Source organism: Bombina bombina, chromosome 6 (assembly GCF_027579735.1).
Source record: "Bombina bombina isolate aBomBom1 chromosome 6, aBomBom1.pri, whole genome shotgun sequence".
Classification (NCBI taxonomy): domain Eukaryota; kingdom Metazoa; phylum Chordata; class Amphibia; order Anura; family Bombinatoridae; genus Bombina; species Bombina bombina.
The window spans coordinates 312,164,278-312,178,152 of record NC_069504.1 but is presented as its reverse complement, the minus strand read 5'-3'; the positions used below and the strand labels follow the sequence as shown (position 1 = coordinate 312,178,152).

At 37.8% G+C, this 13,875-nt stretch overlaps 1 protein-coding gene across 1 annotated transcript in view; it reads left to right on the top strand.

Moving 5' to 3' along the window:
- The window catches only part of METTL25 (methyltransferase like 25), a gene marked incomplete in the record, with an annotated part of 826,773 nt that overhangs the window by 569,850 nt on the left and 243,048 nt on the right, over window positions 1–13,875 (top strand). The window contains 1 exon segment of the mRNA XM_053716932.1: window positions 6,854–6,948. Coding sequence (XP_053572907.1) covers window positions 6,854–6,948 — 95 coding nt within the window.

Here is a 13,875-nt window from a genome sequence, read left to right as displayed (position 1 = left end):
CAGACACAAGTTTTACAACAAATCTGATTCTAATTTCTTTAAAATCTCGTCCTGCGTTTTACTGCATTTGCTCTGGTGTTTCATACTTTAGAAATTAACAGCTTGTATTTTTCTTATAATGTAAAAGTTTGAGACTTAAAAAAAGAAGTTACTAAATTTTAAAGCTAATTTTTATTTCTCCAAACTTTATTCTTTAAAAGTCACAGAAACAAGACACTTTACAAAGCATAGAAAAAGACCATAAATATCAGCTTGCTGGCAGGTTCAGTGGTTCTGTCTAAGGAAAGTCTAGATGTAATGTAGGGGACATTTTATAAAAGCCAGTCTTTACTACAAGTGAAGAAGTGGTCACTTTTATATACAACAATACAGTTATATGTGTTATAGAATGCTTCCTTTTATGCTTCAGTTTTATGTAATTGTTGGCTGCAAGGTGCTCAGAAGAATAAATACCGTTCAGTACGGAGCGATCACTAATGTACAGGTCTAGACATCCCCAAAGCTCTGTATTGGCTGCTTGCGACCTACTCTAGGTCTCATCATGAAGACTTCACTGTGGAAGAATCCAACCTGTGGGTGGACCTCTTGGTATATAAGGAGCATGACAATGAGCAGAGGATGCGCATCAGTTGTGTCCAAATATTTTCGACATGTACTTGGATGAGCAAGCTGAAGCTATTTTGAGGGTAAAACATTTGTTAACCACTGCATTATGTGCACTTCAGTCCAGCTGTACCCACAGGTGGCAGATCCAGCTACACTTCAGATGCATCCTTCTACAGATCTGTTTGTATATTTCTTATTATTTGGCTTTGGCTTCATGGCTCATTTTTTTCCTCCACATACTGTAATATGTTAAAGGGACAGTCTACTCTAGAAATTTTTACTGTTTAAAAAGATAGATAATCCCTTTATTACCCATCCCCCAGTTTTTCATAACCAACATGGTTATAGTAATTTACTTTTTACCTCTATGATTACCTTGTATCTAAGTCTCCGTAGACTGCCCCTTATTTCAGTTTTATTGACAGACTTAAATTTTTAGTCACTCAGTGCTGACGCACAAATAAGTCCACAAGATTGAGCACAAAGTTATCTTTATGGCACACATTGACTAGCACTGTCTAGCAGTGAAAAACTGTCAAAATGCACTAATATAAAAGGCGACCTTCAAGGGCTTAGAAATTGACATATGAGCCTACCTAAGTACCTATTATCCCATCTCCCGAAAATAAATAGAGACAGATAAGCTTGAGTTCCTACATTGATCACTATGGAGAATATAGCAAGGTTAGGCTTGAGAAGTTAGGAGTATGCTCTTGCAGTTCTCAGAATGAGGGAAACCCACAATATAAGTGATAATGCACTGTAAAATGTTCTCCCCTTTAATGTGTTCTCAATACACGGTTTTATAGTTTTATGACACATACAACTTTTGCTGACCTACCGCTTGATTTATTAATGCACCCCTTAAATGTAGCTGATACGTTGATAACTTGGAGACACACAACAAAGTAAAGGTAGACCATAGATATTTCTAAATATCTTCTGCTGTCTGCCTTATATTTTCAGTCTAAGCTCTGGTGCAGTTGGAGGATAGACAATATTGGGAAAGCTGCTAGTCACGGTCTCATGCCTTTTAATGTGCTATGTCATAAACACCCAAGTAATCTTACAATCACTTATATGCATACTTTACATTTCTCATGTACTACATCACACACCAGCGTTCTGCAAAACATTTTCACTTAGAAATGTCTGTATATTATTTCACAACTGCTTTGTAATTTCCCCAATTTATAAGGCACTATTGAATACTATTGAAAGGGCCTTTTGGCTTCACAGATATTCATAGATATTCTAAGGGTCTGTGGTAGAATTTATGAAATGTTATTTAGTTAAGGACAGTTTGGCAGTGATTTGGCCTGCTACACTGTCATCAGAGGTTGGGGAATTGCAGATACTAATTATTTATCAATACTACCTTACTCGGAATAGACATAGTAAATGGAGATGGGATTTTAATAATGTATGTGGTAAAAGCAAACCAAAACTCCAAATTGCTCCCATTATGTGTAGTATTGCCTGAAAATTAGATTGTTCTGGGGTAAATATCCCATTGGTTATCTAAAGTAGCAAATACCACAATACACCTCAATCTTGTTAAACATATTTATCTGATGAATCCCACCATGACAAATGCATCACTATAGTGATTTTTATTAGCAAGGAAGTGCATTTTCACTATAACAGTATATATATTTAAAGCTGCCCCTATTGCTCCATTAAAATCTAAATAATGCAGTGTTTTTTATCCAGCAGATTATGATACCATGTATGTTACAATTAGAATTAGTACATTTATGGCAAAACGGAGGAAATATATTTTTAATTTTTAGACTTTGTCCTCAAAAACATCAATACTATTAACCTTCAAAAATAATATTTATATTTATATGGTGGATCATGGAACATTAGGAGTTTAGATAAAGGGAAATGACCAGCTCTTTGTATGGGAAGGAATCTCTATCTGAAGGCTATTTCCCTTACTTACATAAATACATATTGGCTGCACGTGATAAGATACTGCATACTGGTTATTAATTAATATTTGGTTTTAATAATTTCAACTGCTTCTATTGGAAATATACACAGTTTTTTCTTTTATTATTGTATCTATACTGGACATCAGACACTTAGGGCTTTTATAGACACTATGTAAGATAATGTAATACTTACAATATGCAAGAACTTGTTTATATATGTCCCTAATTCACCACAAGAAAAGAAAACAAGATAAATAACATGTAACAGACTTTTCAATGGGTATGTCCAGAGCCTGCAAAACAATGCATATTTTTTAACAAATATAAATATATTAAACTCAATCATTTGTAAATATTAGATATTTTTATTTATTATTCAGATAGAGCTTGGGACTTGGTATTACTGTCAATACCAGATTTGCTTTGTTCTCTTGATATCCTTTGTAAAGAGTAAAGCTAGATAGGCTGATAGAAGCTCAGGAGCGTGCATTTGTCTTTTTAACAGTTTTATATATAATATTGCTATAAAAATGTTGCAAGCACTGCTGCCAGATGGCTATAGATACATGTGCACACTCCTGAGCTCACCTAGGATTACTCTATAATAAAGGATACCATTAGACCTATGTAAAATGTATAGAATTAAAATGGAAAGTTGTTTAAAATCACATGTTCTATCCAGTCAATATGTTTAAAGGGATATAAAACCCAAAATGTTTCTTTCATGATTCCGATAGAGCATGCAATTTTAAACAACTTTCTAATGTACTTCTATTATCATTTTTTCTTTAATCTCTTAATATCTTTTGTTGAACAGCAAGGATGTAAGTTAGAAGCTTGCCCATTTCTGGAACACTATATGGCAGCAGTTTTATAAGAATGTTATTCATTTGCAAGAGCACTAGATGGCAGCACTATTTCCCTGTCATGTAGTGCTCTCAGAAACCTACCTAGGTGTCTCTTTAACAAAGAATATCATGGGAACTAAGCAAATTTGATAATGGAAGTGAAATGAAATATTTTTTAAAATTGTATGTTCTGTCTGAATCGCAAAATACATTTTTTGGATTTCATATCCCTTTAATTTTTCCTTTAATGTCCCTTTAATATAGTGTGTGGGATACATATCTATACTGCACTTATAATCTATTGGAGTTTACTGACCACATATACCTTATTCTGGGTTACTTGACACTTTTTGGACCAATAGTATCCTTTTTTTTTTTTTTTTTTTACAAATACCTCTAGCTGTCTTTGTCATCATTTTTTAATGACACAACAGGTGCAGCTTTTAAACTAAACATGCTTTAAAAAAATGTGTGCCAGATAAAAATCTCAAGATTCTGAGAATAATTCATTGCCTCTTACCTCTTGCGAACCCTTAATATTATCTTTACATCTGTTTTACATCATTGGGGGGAAAAAAATGTTTGTGTTTCAAGAGATAGGTGTAATGATTTACAAATTGTTTTTATGTTTTGTAACAACACCCTGTCCCAAAGTGGTTTAAATTGTAGCCTCATGTTTCCAAAGCGAACGTCTAAAGTAACAGTTTTATACCTCTGTCATAAAATACACTTGCAAAGTATTTGTAATATCTCAAATGTTGGAATCTGTATTGGTTTATTTCACATTGACTCAGCAGTGCTGAAATAACAAAGGGATTTGTTACAGTAAATATGAAGCACATCATTAAATCAAATGGTGTCCGTTGCACACACACAAAAAATATTTTAAAATATCTCTTTATTTGTATTCAGTTTGCATTGCCAAAGTAAATTCTTTACAGATTTCACTGTTAATAATAGCACAATATTTTTTTTTTTTTTTGTAGAAGTGGAATATAGTTGGTTACTTTTGAAGAAAAAAAAAATACTTTAAAGGGATACCCTAATGTGGGCATTTAATGCGTGCATTTTATTATTGCACTGTTGCTTACATATAACTATGGCTATAGCCTATTACAGAGTGGTTAAACACAAAGCAAGGATCCAGAGCTGCAATGCACTACTCAGACCTAGATGAACATATCTGTGAGACAACACAATGCATGTGTTTAGCCACCATTTACTAGCTAGCTCCCAGTAGTGCATTGCAGCTCCTGAGCATATCTAAGTATCCTTTTTAACAAAGAATACCAAGAGAACAAAGTAAATTAGATACCTGAATTAAATTATAAAAAGCCTTTTAAAATTGCATGCTCTTCGCAAACCGTGAAAGTTTAATTTTGACATTCTTGTTGCTTTAAATCATTCATGCTCTGTTTCCAGATATCAATTTTCCTTCATAGGATCAATATCAGTACAACATCTACCTTCAAAGTAGTCAATGGTTTTGTTTGTGACCTTGTCAGAAGAAGGTCAGAACCTGGTGATTTACTTTGTTTTTCATCAGGTTTAAAATCCATTATTTAGGGCCTTTCCTTTGTTTCCTTCCAAAGGTAGTTATTTCTCAGAGTATGTATTCTTTAGAGTGACTAAATAATTGCTTGGCATCATAATTGTTATATGTAATTTTTATTTGTTTTATTAGTATTGTGACATTCAATTTCAACAGGGCATGGGCATATTTAGACGCCACAGCAAAATCCAACAGGACAACTTCCTTGTCAGAATCTTCTACCTCTCAGTTGCGCATGCTGCTGATTTACATAATCACATTCCACACATTCTTTTTTAACATATGTAGAATGCGATGACGTAATACAGAACATGCACACTCAGAGGTATTAGATTCTGATAGAACACCGGCTCCATCCTTATATAAAACATACATTTTATTAGAATCTAAAAACAGCAGCATATTGATAAATGAGCAAAGTATAAAAGAAATTTGAGTCACACATCTCCCCAGGCAATCTGACGTGTTTTGGCATCAATGGGAAAGTGTGGCAAGAGAGAGTTGCTTGTTGTACACATGGGGGCATATGTATCAAGTCACAAAGACCGCTGCTCCATAACCTGTCCGCCTGCTCTGAGCAGGGCGGACACGCATCGCCGGAAATCAACCCGATCGCGTACGATCGGGTTGATTTACACCCCCCTGCTGGCGGCCTATTGGCCGCGAGTCTGCAGGGGGCGGCGTTGCACCAGCAGCTCTTGTGAGCTGCTGGTGCAATGCTGAATACGGCGAGCGTATTGCTCACCGTATTCAGGGGAGGTCTGTCGGACCCTGATCCGCACTGTCGGATCAGGTCCGACAGACCTTGATACATATACCCCATGGGCTGCACATAGTTGTAAAAATGGTGGGTCATTGGTATGAAAAGATTGATGGAAGTGGATTTTTATACTTGGATATTTGCACCCATTCAGACAACATTTAGTGTTATAATCCTGACTTTTATTCATAGATCGGATATGTTTCCTTTACGCTATAATTTGTTGTATTTTCTTAGAATGGGTTCCCATAAAAAAAAAATTCAGTTCCCTTTCATATCAAGTTTGAGCATCCGGGATTGTGTCACAATGTCTCACAAACACGACTCTTATGGGATGTTGTAGTCTTTACAAGACAAACACTCCAGGCCAGATCCTCTGCAGTCCCTTGATAACTAAGGAGAACTGTGAAAGAAGGAACACAGGCTTTCAACCATCTTGCATGAAACAATAGTTTTCCTGAATGTTTGTTATACATTTTGCTGCTTAAGTGATTCTTCTACATCAGTTCCTTTAGTAAGCCCTTTGGTAGCCTTAAGCTTTGTTGTCTCTTAAGGCAACAAGTGATACTAAGCCAAATGAAATTACATTTTTGGAAGAAAAACAAATCTAAACATTTTGAAGAAACAACTGAGACATTTGCAGCTGTTGGTCTCTGTGAAATTAACAGACTGGAAAGAAACAGACCTGGGACCTTGAGCATACTTATGATTTACAAGTAAATAAAATAACACAAATCACTTGGAAAACATTTGCCAAAATATTATACACGATTCAAAGAAAAACAGTGTTAACGTTCTATCATTCCATGCTGTAATGCAGAGTTCTGCTACGTGGACCGTATGCTTTTTGCCAAACAGATTAAAACATTGTTATTTTTTATATCTTGTTACATTACTTGCACTAATAATAGATTGTTTGCATTTTCAACAAAAAAAAAATGAAAAAGAGAAATCTTTGTTATATTTAAAAAGACATAATCTTGGAACATTTGCAGGTTTAAATCCGGAGCAGATCATACCAAGCCTGTCTCAGTTTATGAAAAGATTTGAATAGACTGTATACTACCCTAACTACTGTTTGTATACACTGTATATCACACTGTGGAATTGGAAGAACCCCATTTTAATATATACATTTCTCTTTCAGAAAAGACAGTGGGAGCATGGGGGTTTCCAATGAGTCAGTATTTGAGAAAAAACTGCTGGAGCATTGGACGAAATGCCAGAATGTCAGCTTGTTTGGTACGTTTTGCCTTCTATGCAATTTCATTATCCAAATGTCTGCTCTATTATAATATGGCTGTTAATTGCAGTCATGACTTCAAACACTTATCTTAACCAAGATTTTCTTTTTCTGCTTCAATGATAATCATGTGCATAACAAATTCAATTTTAAACAGAGTACCACTTCGTAGCCAAAATATTATGTCTGTGCTTTTAGTTATGGGTTGACCTAACATTACTTTAAAACTGATTCTCTTAAAGGCTTGTAACTATAAAACACAATAGGAATAATACTGAATTCTATACGTTTTGGAAAATGCTCAAGTTCACGCAAATGTGCCATGTTTGGTGGCTCGGCAGGAAAAGCACATTTTTGTACCCACCTACATTTGCACTGCACATGATTACAGCATGTTGTGGACTAACCATAATCGCATATGAAATATAAAGCGGAATATATTTGGATATTGCTTTTTATAATGTTCTTTATACTTTAATGGAACACTCAAATTTCATCTTGCTGTCGGAGAGGCCTACAAAACTTTATTAACAAGACTGTGTAGAAAGATGAACACCACAGGCATTATGGGTGTCTGGGAGGTCACATTTAGTAACGCTGGGTGCAGCTGAACATATTAGTCTCTCATAACTTGTAGCGTTTGATATAAAGAAGGGTATTTGTTATGAAAAAGTTTACCTTCCTTTAATGGCTTCTGTAGATTGTGTATGTTAAAAAATGTCTAGAGTTTCACTGAATAGGACAAAAGAGTCAAAACTTATGTTCAACCAAACATTTTCTCTACTTGCATGTGTTGGGAGGCTCAGAAATCTCTAATCCAAATCTTTTTCTCTTACAAAGCAATTCTCTTATTTATTGTTGTAGTCTGGCTCTTTTGTGTGTTCATAAATAGACAGCAATGTCAATAGAAATCATACATAAAACACTGTCAAAGAAATACGAGGCTTTTTATTGGCATGGCAGGAATAATGCTTTATATATGCGTAGGCATTGCAGTAGAGGATTTGATAGAGTATTACATTTTTTACAATTTTAAATAACTGGGTTTAACTCTCACAAAACCAAAAGGTAGGAAACTTATGGTCAGCCAGTCAGTAACAGCAGTGTATTGACATCTCATGCCAATTACTGTACAATTTATGCTTTGGAACTGCAGTGTTTACAGTTCACGAACAAGACTTTATAAATGTTTTTAACCATTTTTGTTGTAGATATCTGATGTCAGTACTGCAGAAATAACATGCTGTAAAATTAATTACAGCCTGTCTTTTTTGCATTCGAAAACCCCTTTAACACTGTCAGCTGTCGTTTTCATTGTAAAGGGTTAAATAGTGTGTCTCTCGCCAACAGTGTTGAGACTGCACTATTGCTGAATGCCTCCTGGATTGAAGCATGTATTAATAGCAGGGCTGAATACCTCTTAAGGACATGGATTTTAGATATGTGGGATAGTAAGTAGAGCACTGGATATAAAAAAGAAAGGGATACCACACAACTTACAATATGAAAAGATCCTTCGTTCTTTTCTAGTTAAAGTTAAAACTGCAAAAGGTGGGAGTAAGTGCGCTAAAAAGCTAAAGGTATCCGTTGAAATTAAAAAGTGTATACTCTTTCCTTTGTATATAGGGATTGTTCTTATAGTTTATACAAATGAACCTAAAAGTTTTAGAACCTAAAACTTACTAATAAGCAATACTAAAATTCAGTATTAAAAGGAATGTCCCTAATACCACAATCTAAGGTATAAAACACGGACATTTCTAAACTGTGTGGCTCTCTGGATTATAACTTGTATTTTAGACTGCACTTTGGACTTTAAGTCTGCTATAAGGAAAGAGTAGCTGATTTTTAAATTTGAGGCTATACAGAACGCCATTTCTACAAATTAAATATTTTAAATTTTTATGCATATATACTGTTAGAACCATATTGTTCATATTGCTATATTTGGGGAGACGTCCCCTTTTATTTACACTCATTTAACCCTATTTTTATTTCTGGAGAATAAATTCCTTTTAATACTGTATTTTAGTATTGCTTATTAGTAAGTTTTAGGTTCTATTATTATTATTTTTTCCTTTGTATAATACACTGAGCACCAATTTATAAATGTTTAGATTTCTCCAACATTGGTGTGTCCGGTCCACGGCGTCATCCTTACTTGTGGGATATTCTCTTCCCCAACAGGAAATGGCAAAGAGTCCCAGCAAAGCTGGTCACATGATCCCTCCTAGGCTCCGCCCACCCCAGTCATTCTCTTTGCCGTTGCACAGGCAACATCTCCACGGAGATGGTTAAGAGTTTTTTTGGTGTTTAAATGTAGTTTTTATTCTTCTATCAAGTGTTTGTTATTTTAAAATAGTGCTGGTATGTACTATTTACTCTGAAACAGAAAAGGATGAAGATTTCTGTTTGTAAGAGGAAGATGATTTTAGCAGACAGTAACTAAAATCGATTGCTGTTTCCACACAGGACTGTTGAGATGAAGTAACTTCAGTTGGGGGAAACAGTTAGCAGACTTTTCTGCTTAAGGTATGACTAGCCATATTTCTAACAAGACCATGTAATGCTGGAAGGCTGTCATTTCCCCTCATGGGGACCGGTAAGCCATTTTCTTAGTCACACATAAAAGAATAAAGGGCTTAAAAAAGGGTAGACATTTTTATGGGCTAAAACGATTGCTTTATTGGGGCATATTATGCAGATTCTAGCTAATAATTGGCATTATAATCTTGGGGAACGTTTAAAAAACGGCAGGCACTGTGTTGGACACCTTTTTTAGTCTGGGGGCCTTTCTAGTTATAGACTGAGCCTCATTTCTCCAACATAGGTGTGTCCGGTCCACGGCGTCATCCTTACTTGTGGGATATTCTCTTCCCCAACAGGAAATGGCAAAGAGCCCAGCAAAGCTGGTCACATGATCCCTCTTAGGCTCCGCCTACCCCAGTCATTCTCTTTGCCGTTGTACAGGCAACATCTCCACGGAGATGGCTTAGAGTTTTTTAGTGTTTAACTGTAGTTTTTATTATTCAATCAAGAGTTTGTTATTTTAAAATAGTGCTGGTATGTACTATTTACTCAGAAACAGAAAAGAGATGAAGATTTCTGTTTGTATGAGGAAAATGATTTTAGCACCGTAACTAAAATCCATGGCTGTTCCACACAGGACTGTTGAGAGCAATTAACTTCAGTTGGGGGAACAGTGTGCAGTCTCTTACTGCTTGAGGTATGACACATTCTAACAAGACGATGTAATGCTGGAAGCTGTCATTTTCCCTATGGGATCCGGTAAGCCATGTTTATTAAGATAGTAAATAAGGGCTTCACAAGGGCTTATTAAGACTGTAGACTTTTTCTGGGCTAAATCGATTCATTATTAACACATATTTAGCCTTGAGGAATCATTTATTCTGGGTATTTTGATATGATTATATCGGCAGGCACTGTTTTTGACACCTTATTCTTTAGGGGCTTTCCCTAATCATAGTCAGAGCCTCATTTTCGCGCCGGTATGGCGCACTTGTTTTTGAGGACAGCATGGCATGCAGCTGCATGTGTGTGGAGCTCTGATACATAGAAAAGTCATTCTGAAGGCATCATTTGGTATCGTATTCCCCTTTGGGCTTGGTTGGGTCTCAGCAAAGCAGATTCCAGGGACTGTAAAGGGGTTAAATATAAAAACGGCTCCGGTTCCGTTATTTTAAGGGTTAAAGCTTCCAAATTTGGTGTGCAATACTTTTAAGGCTTTAAGACACTGTGGTGAAATTTTGGTGAATTTTGAACAATTCCTTCATACTTTTTCGCAATTGCAGTAATAAAGTGTGTTTAGTTTAAAATTTAAAGTGACAGTAACGGTTTTATTTTAAAACGTTTTTTGTGCTTTGTTATCAAGTTTATGCCTGTTTAACATGTCTGAACTACCAGATAGATTGTGTTCTGACTGTGGGGAAACCAAGGTTCCTTCTCATTTAACTATATGTATTTTATGTCATAAAAAAAAAAAAAAAATTAAATAAAAAAAAAAAAAAAAAAAATTTTTAGTAAAAATGATGCCCAAGATGATTCCTCAAGTGAGGGGAGTAAGCATGGTACTGCATCATCCCCTCCTTCGTCTACACCAGTCTTGCCCATACAGGAGGCCCCTAGTACATCTAGTGCGCCAATACTCCTTACTATGCAACATTTAACGGCTGTAATGGATAATTCTATCAAAAACATTTTAGCCAATATGCCCACTTATCAGTGAAAGCGCGACTGCTCTGTTTTAGAAAATTCTGTAGAGCATGAGAACGCTGATGATATGGTTTCTGAAGGGCCCCTACACCAGTCTGAGGGGGCCAGGGAGGTTTTGTCTGAGGGAGAAATTTCAGATTCAGGAAACATTTCTCAACAAGCTGAACCTGATGTGATTACTTTTAAATTTAAGTTGGAACATCTCCGCGCTCTGCTTAAGGAGGTGTTATCCAATTTGGATGATTGTGATTATCTGGTCATTCCAGAACCACTATGTAAAATGGAAAAGTTCTTAGAGGCCCCGGGGCCCCCCGAAGCTTTTCCTATATCCAAGCGGGTGGCGTACATTGTTAGTAAAGAATGGGACAGGCCCGGTATACCTTTAGTACCTCCCCCCATATTTATAAAATTGTTTTCCTATAGTCGACCCCAGAAAGGACTGATGGCAGACAGTCCCCAAGGTCGAGGGGGCGGTTTCTACTCTACACAAGCGCGCCACTATACCCATAGAAGATAGTTGTGCTTTCCAAGATCCTATGGATAAAAAATTAGAAGGTCTGCTAAAGATGTTTGTTCAGCAAGGTTCCCTTCTACAACCAATTGCATGCATTGTCCCTGTCACTGCAGCCGCGTGTTTCTAGTTTGATGAGCTAGGAAAGGCGATTATTAGTAATTCTTCTTCTTATGAGGAGATTATGGACAGAATTCGTGCTCTTAAATTGGCTAATTCTTTCACCCTAGACGCCACCTTGCAATTGGCTAGGTTAGCGGCGAAAAAATTCTGGGTTTGCTATTGTGGCGCAGAGCGCTTTGGTTAAAATCTTGGGCAGCGGATGCGTCTTCCAAGAACAAATTGCTTGACATTCCTTTCAAGGGGAAAACACTCTTTGGCCCTGACTTGAAAGAGATTATATCTGATATCACTGGGGGCAAGGGCCACGCCCTTCCTCAGGATAGGTCTTTTCAAGACCAAAAATAAACCTAAGTTTCGTCCCTTTCGCAGAAACGGATCAGCCCCAAGGGCTACGTCCTCTAAGCAGGAAGGTAATACTTCTCAAGCCAATCCAGCCTGGAGACCTATGCAAGGCTGGAACAAAGGAAAGCAGGCCAGGAAACCTGCCACTGCTACCAAGACAGCATGAAATGCGGGCCCCCCGATCCGGGACCGGATCTGGTGGGGGGCAGACTCTCTCTCTTCGCTCAGGCTGGGGCAAGAGATGTTCTGGATCCTTGGGCGCTAGAAATAGTCTCCCAAGGTTATTCTCTGGAGTTCAAGGGGCTTCCTCCAAGGGGGAGGTTCCACAGGTCTCAGTTGTCTTCAGACCACATAAGAAGACAGGCATTCTTACATTGGGTAGAAGACCTGCTAAAAATGGGAGTGATTCATCCTGTTCCATTAGGAGAACAAGGGATGGGGTTCTACTCCAATCTGTTCATAGTTCCCAAAAAAGAGGGAACGTTCAGACCAATCTTAGATCTCAAGATCTTGAACAAGTTTCTCAAGGTTCCATCGTTCAAGATGGAAACCATTCGAACACTCCTTCCTTCCATCCAGGAAGGTCAATTCATGACCAAGGTGGATTTCAAGGATGCGTATCTACATATTCCTATCCACAAGGAACATCATCGGTTCCTAAGGTTTGAATTCCTGGACAAGCATTTCCAGTTCGTGGCGTTTTCTTTCGGATTAGCCACTGCTCCTAGGATTTTCTCATAGGTACTAGGGTCCCTTCTGGCGGTGCTAAGACCAAGGGGCATTGCTGTAGTACCTTACTTGGACGACATTCTGATTCGAGCATCGTCCCTTCCTCAAGTAAAGGCTCACACGGACATTGTCCTGGCCTTTCTCAGATCTCACGGATGGAAAGTGAACGTGGAAAAGAGTTCTCTATCTCCGTCAACGAGGGTTCCCTTCTTGGGAACTATAATAGACTCCTTAGAAATGAGGATTTTTCTGACAGAAGCCAGAAAAGCAAAACTTCTAGACTCTTGTCGGATACTTCATTCCGTTCCTCTTCCTTCCATAGCGCAGTGCATGGAAGTGATAGGTTTGATGGTAGCGGCAATGGACATAGTTCCTTTTGTGCGCATTCATCTAAGACCATTACAACTGTTCATGCTCAGTCAGTGGAATGGGGACTATTCAGACTTGTCTCCGAAGATACAAGTAAATCAGAGGACCAGAGACTCATTCCGTTGGTGGCTGTCCCTGGACAACCTGTCACAAGGGATGACCTTCCGCAGACCAGAGTGGGTCATTGTCACGACCGACGCCAGTCTGATGGGCTGGGGCGCGGTCTGGGGATCCCTGAAAGCTCAGGGTCTTTGGTCTCGGGTAGAATCTCTTCTACCGATAAATATTCTGGAACTGAGAGCGATATTCAATGCTCTCAAAGCTTGGCCTCAGCTAGCGAGGGCCAAGTTCATACATCAACCATCAGGGGGGAACAAGGAGTTCCCTAGCGATGGAAGAAGTGACCTAAATCATTCTATGGGCGGAGTCTCACTCCTGCCACCTGTCTGCTATCCACATCCCAGGAGTGGAAAATTGGGAAGCGGATTTTCTGAGTCGTCAGACATTGCATCCGGGGGAGTGGGAACTCCATCCGGAAATCTTTGCCCAAGTCACTCAACCGTGGGGCATTCCAGACATGGATCTGATGGCCTCTCGTCAGAACTTCAGAGTTCCTTAC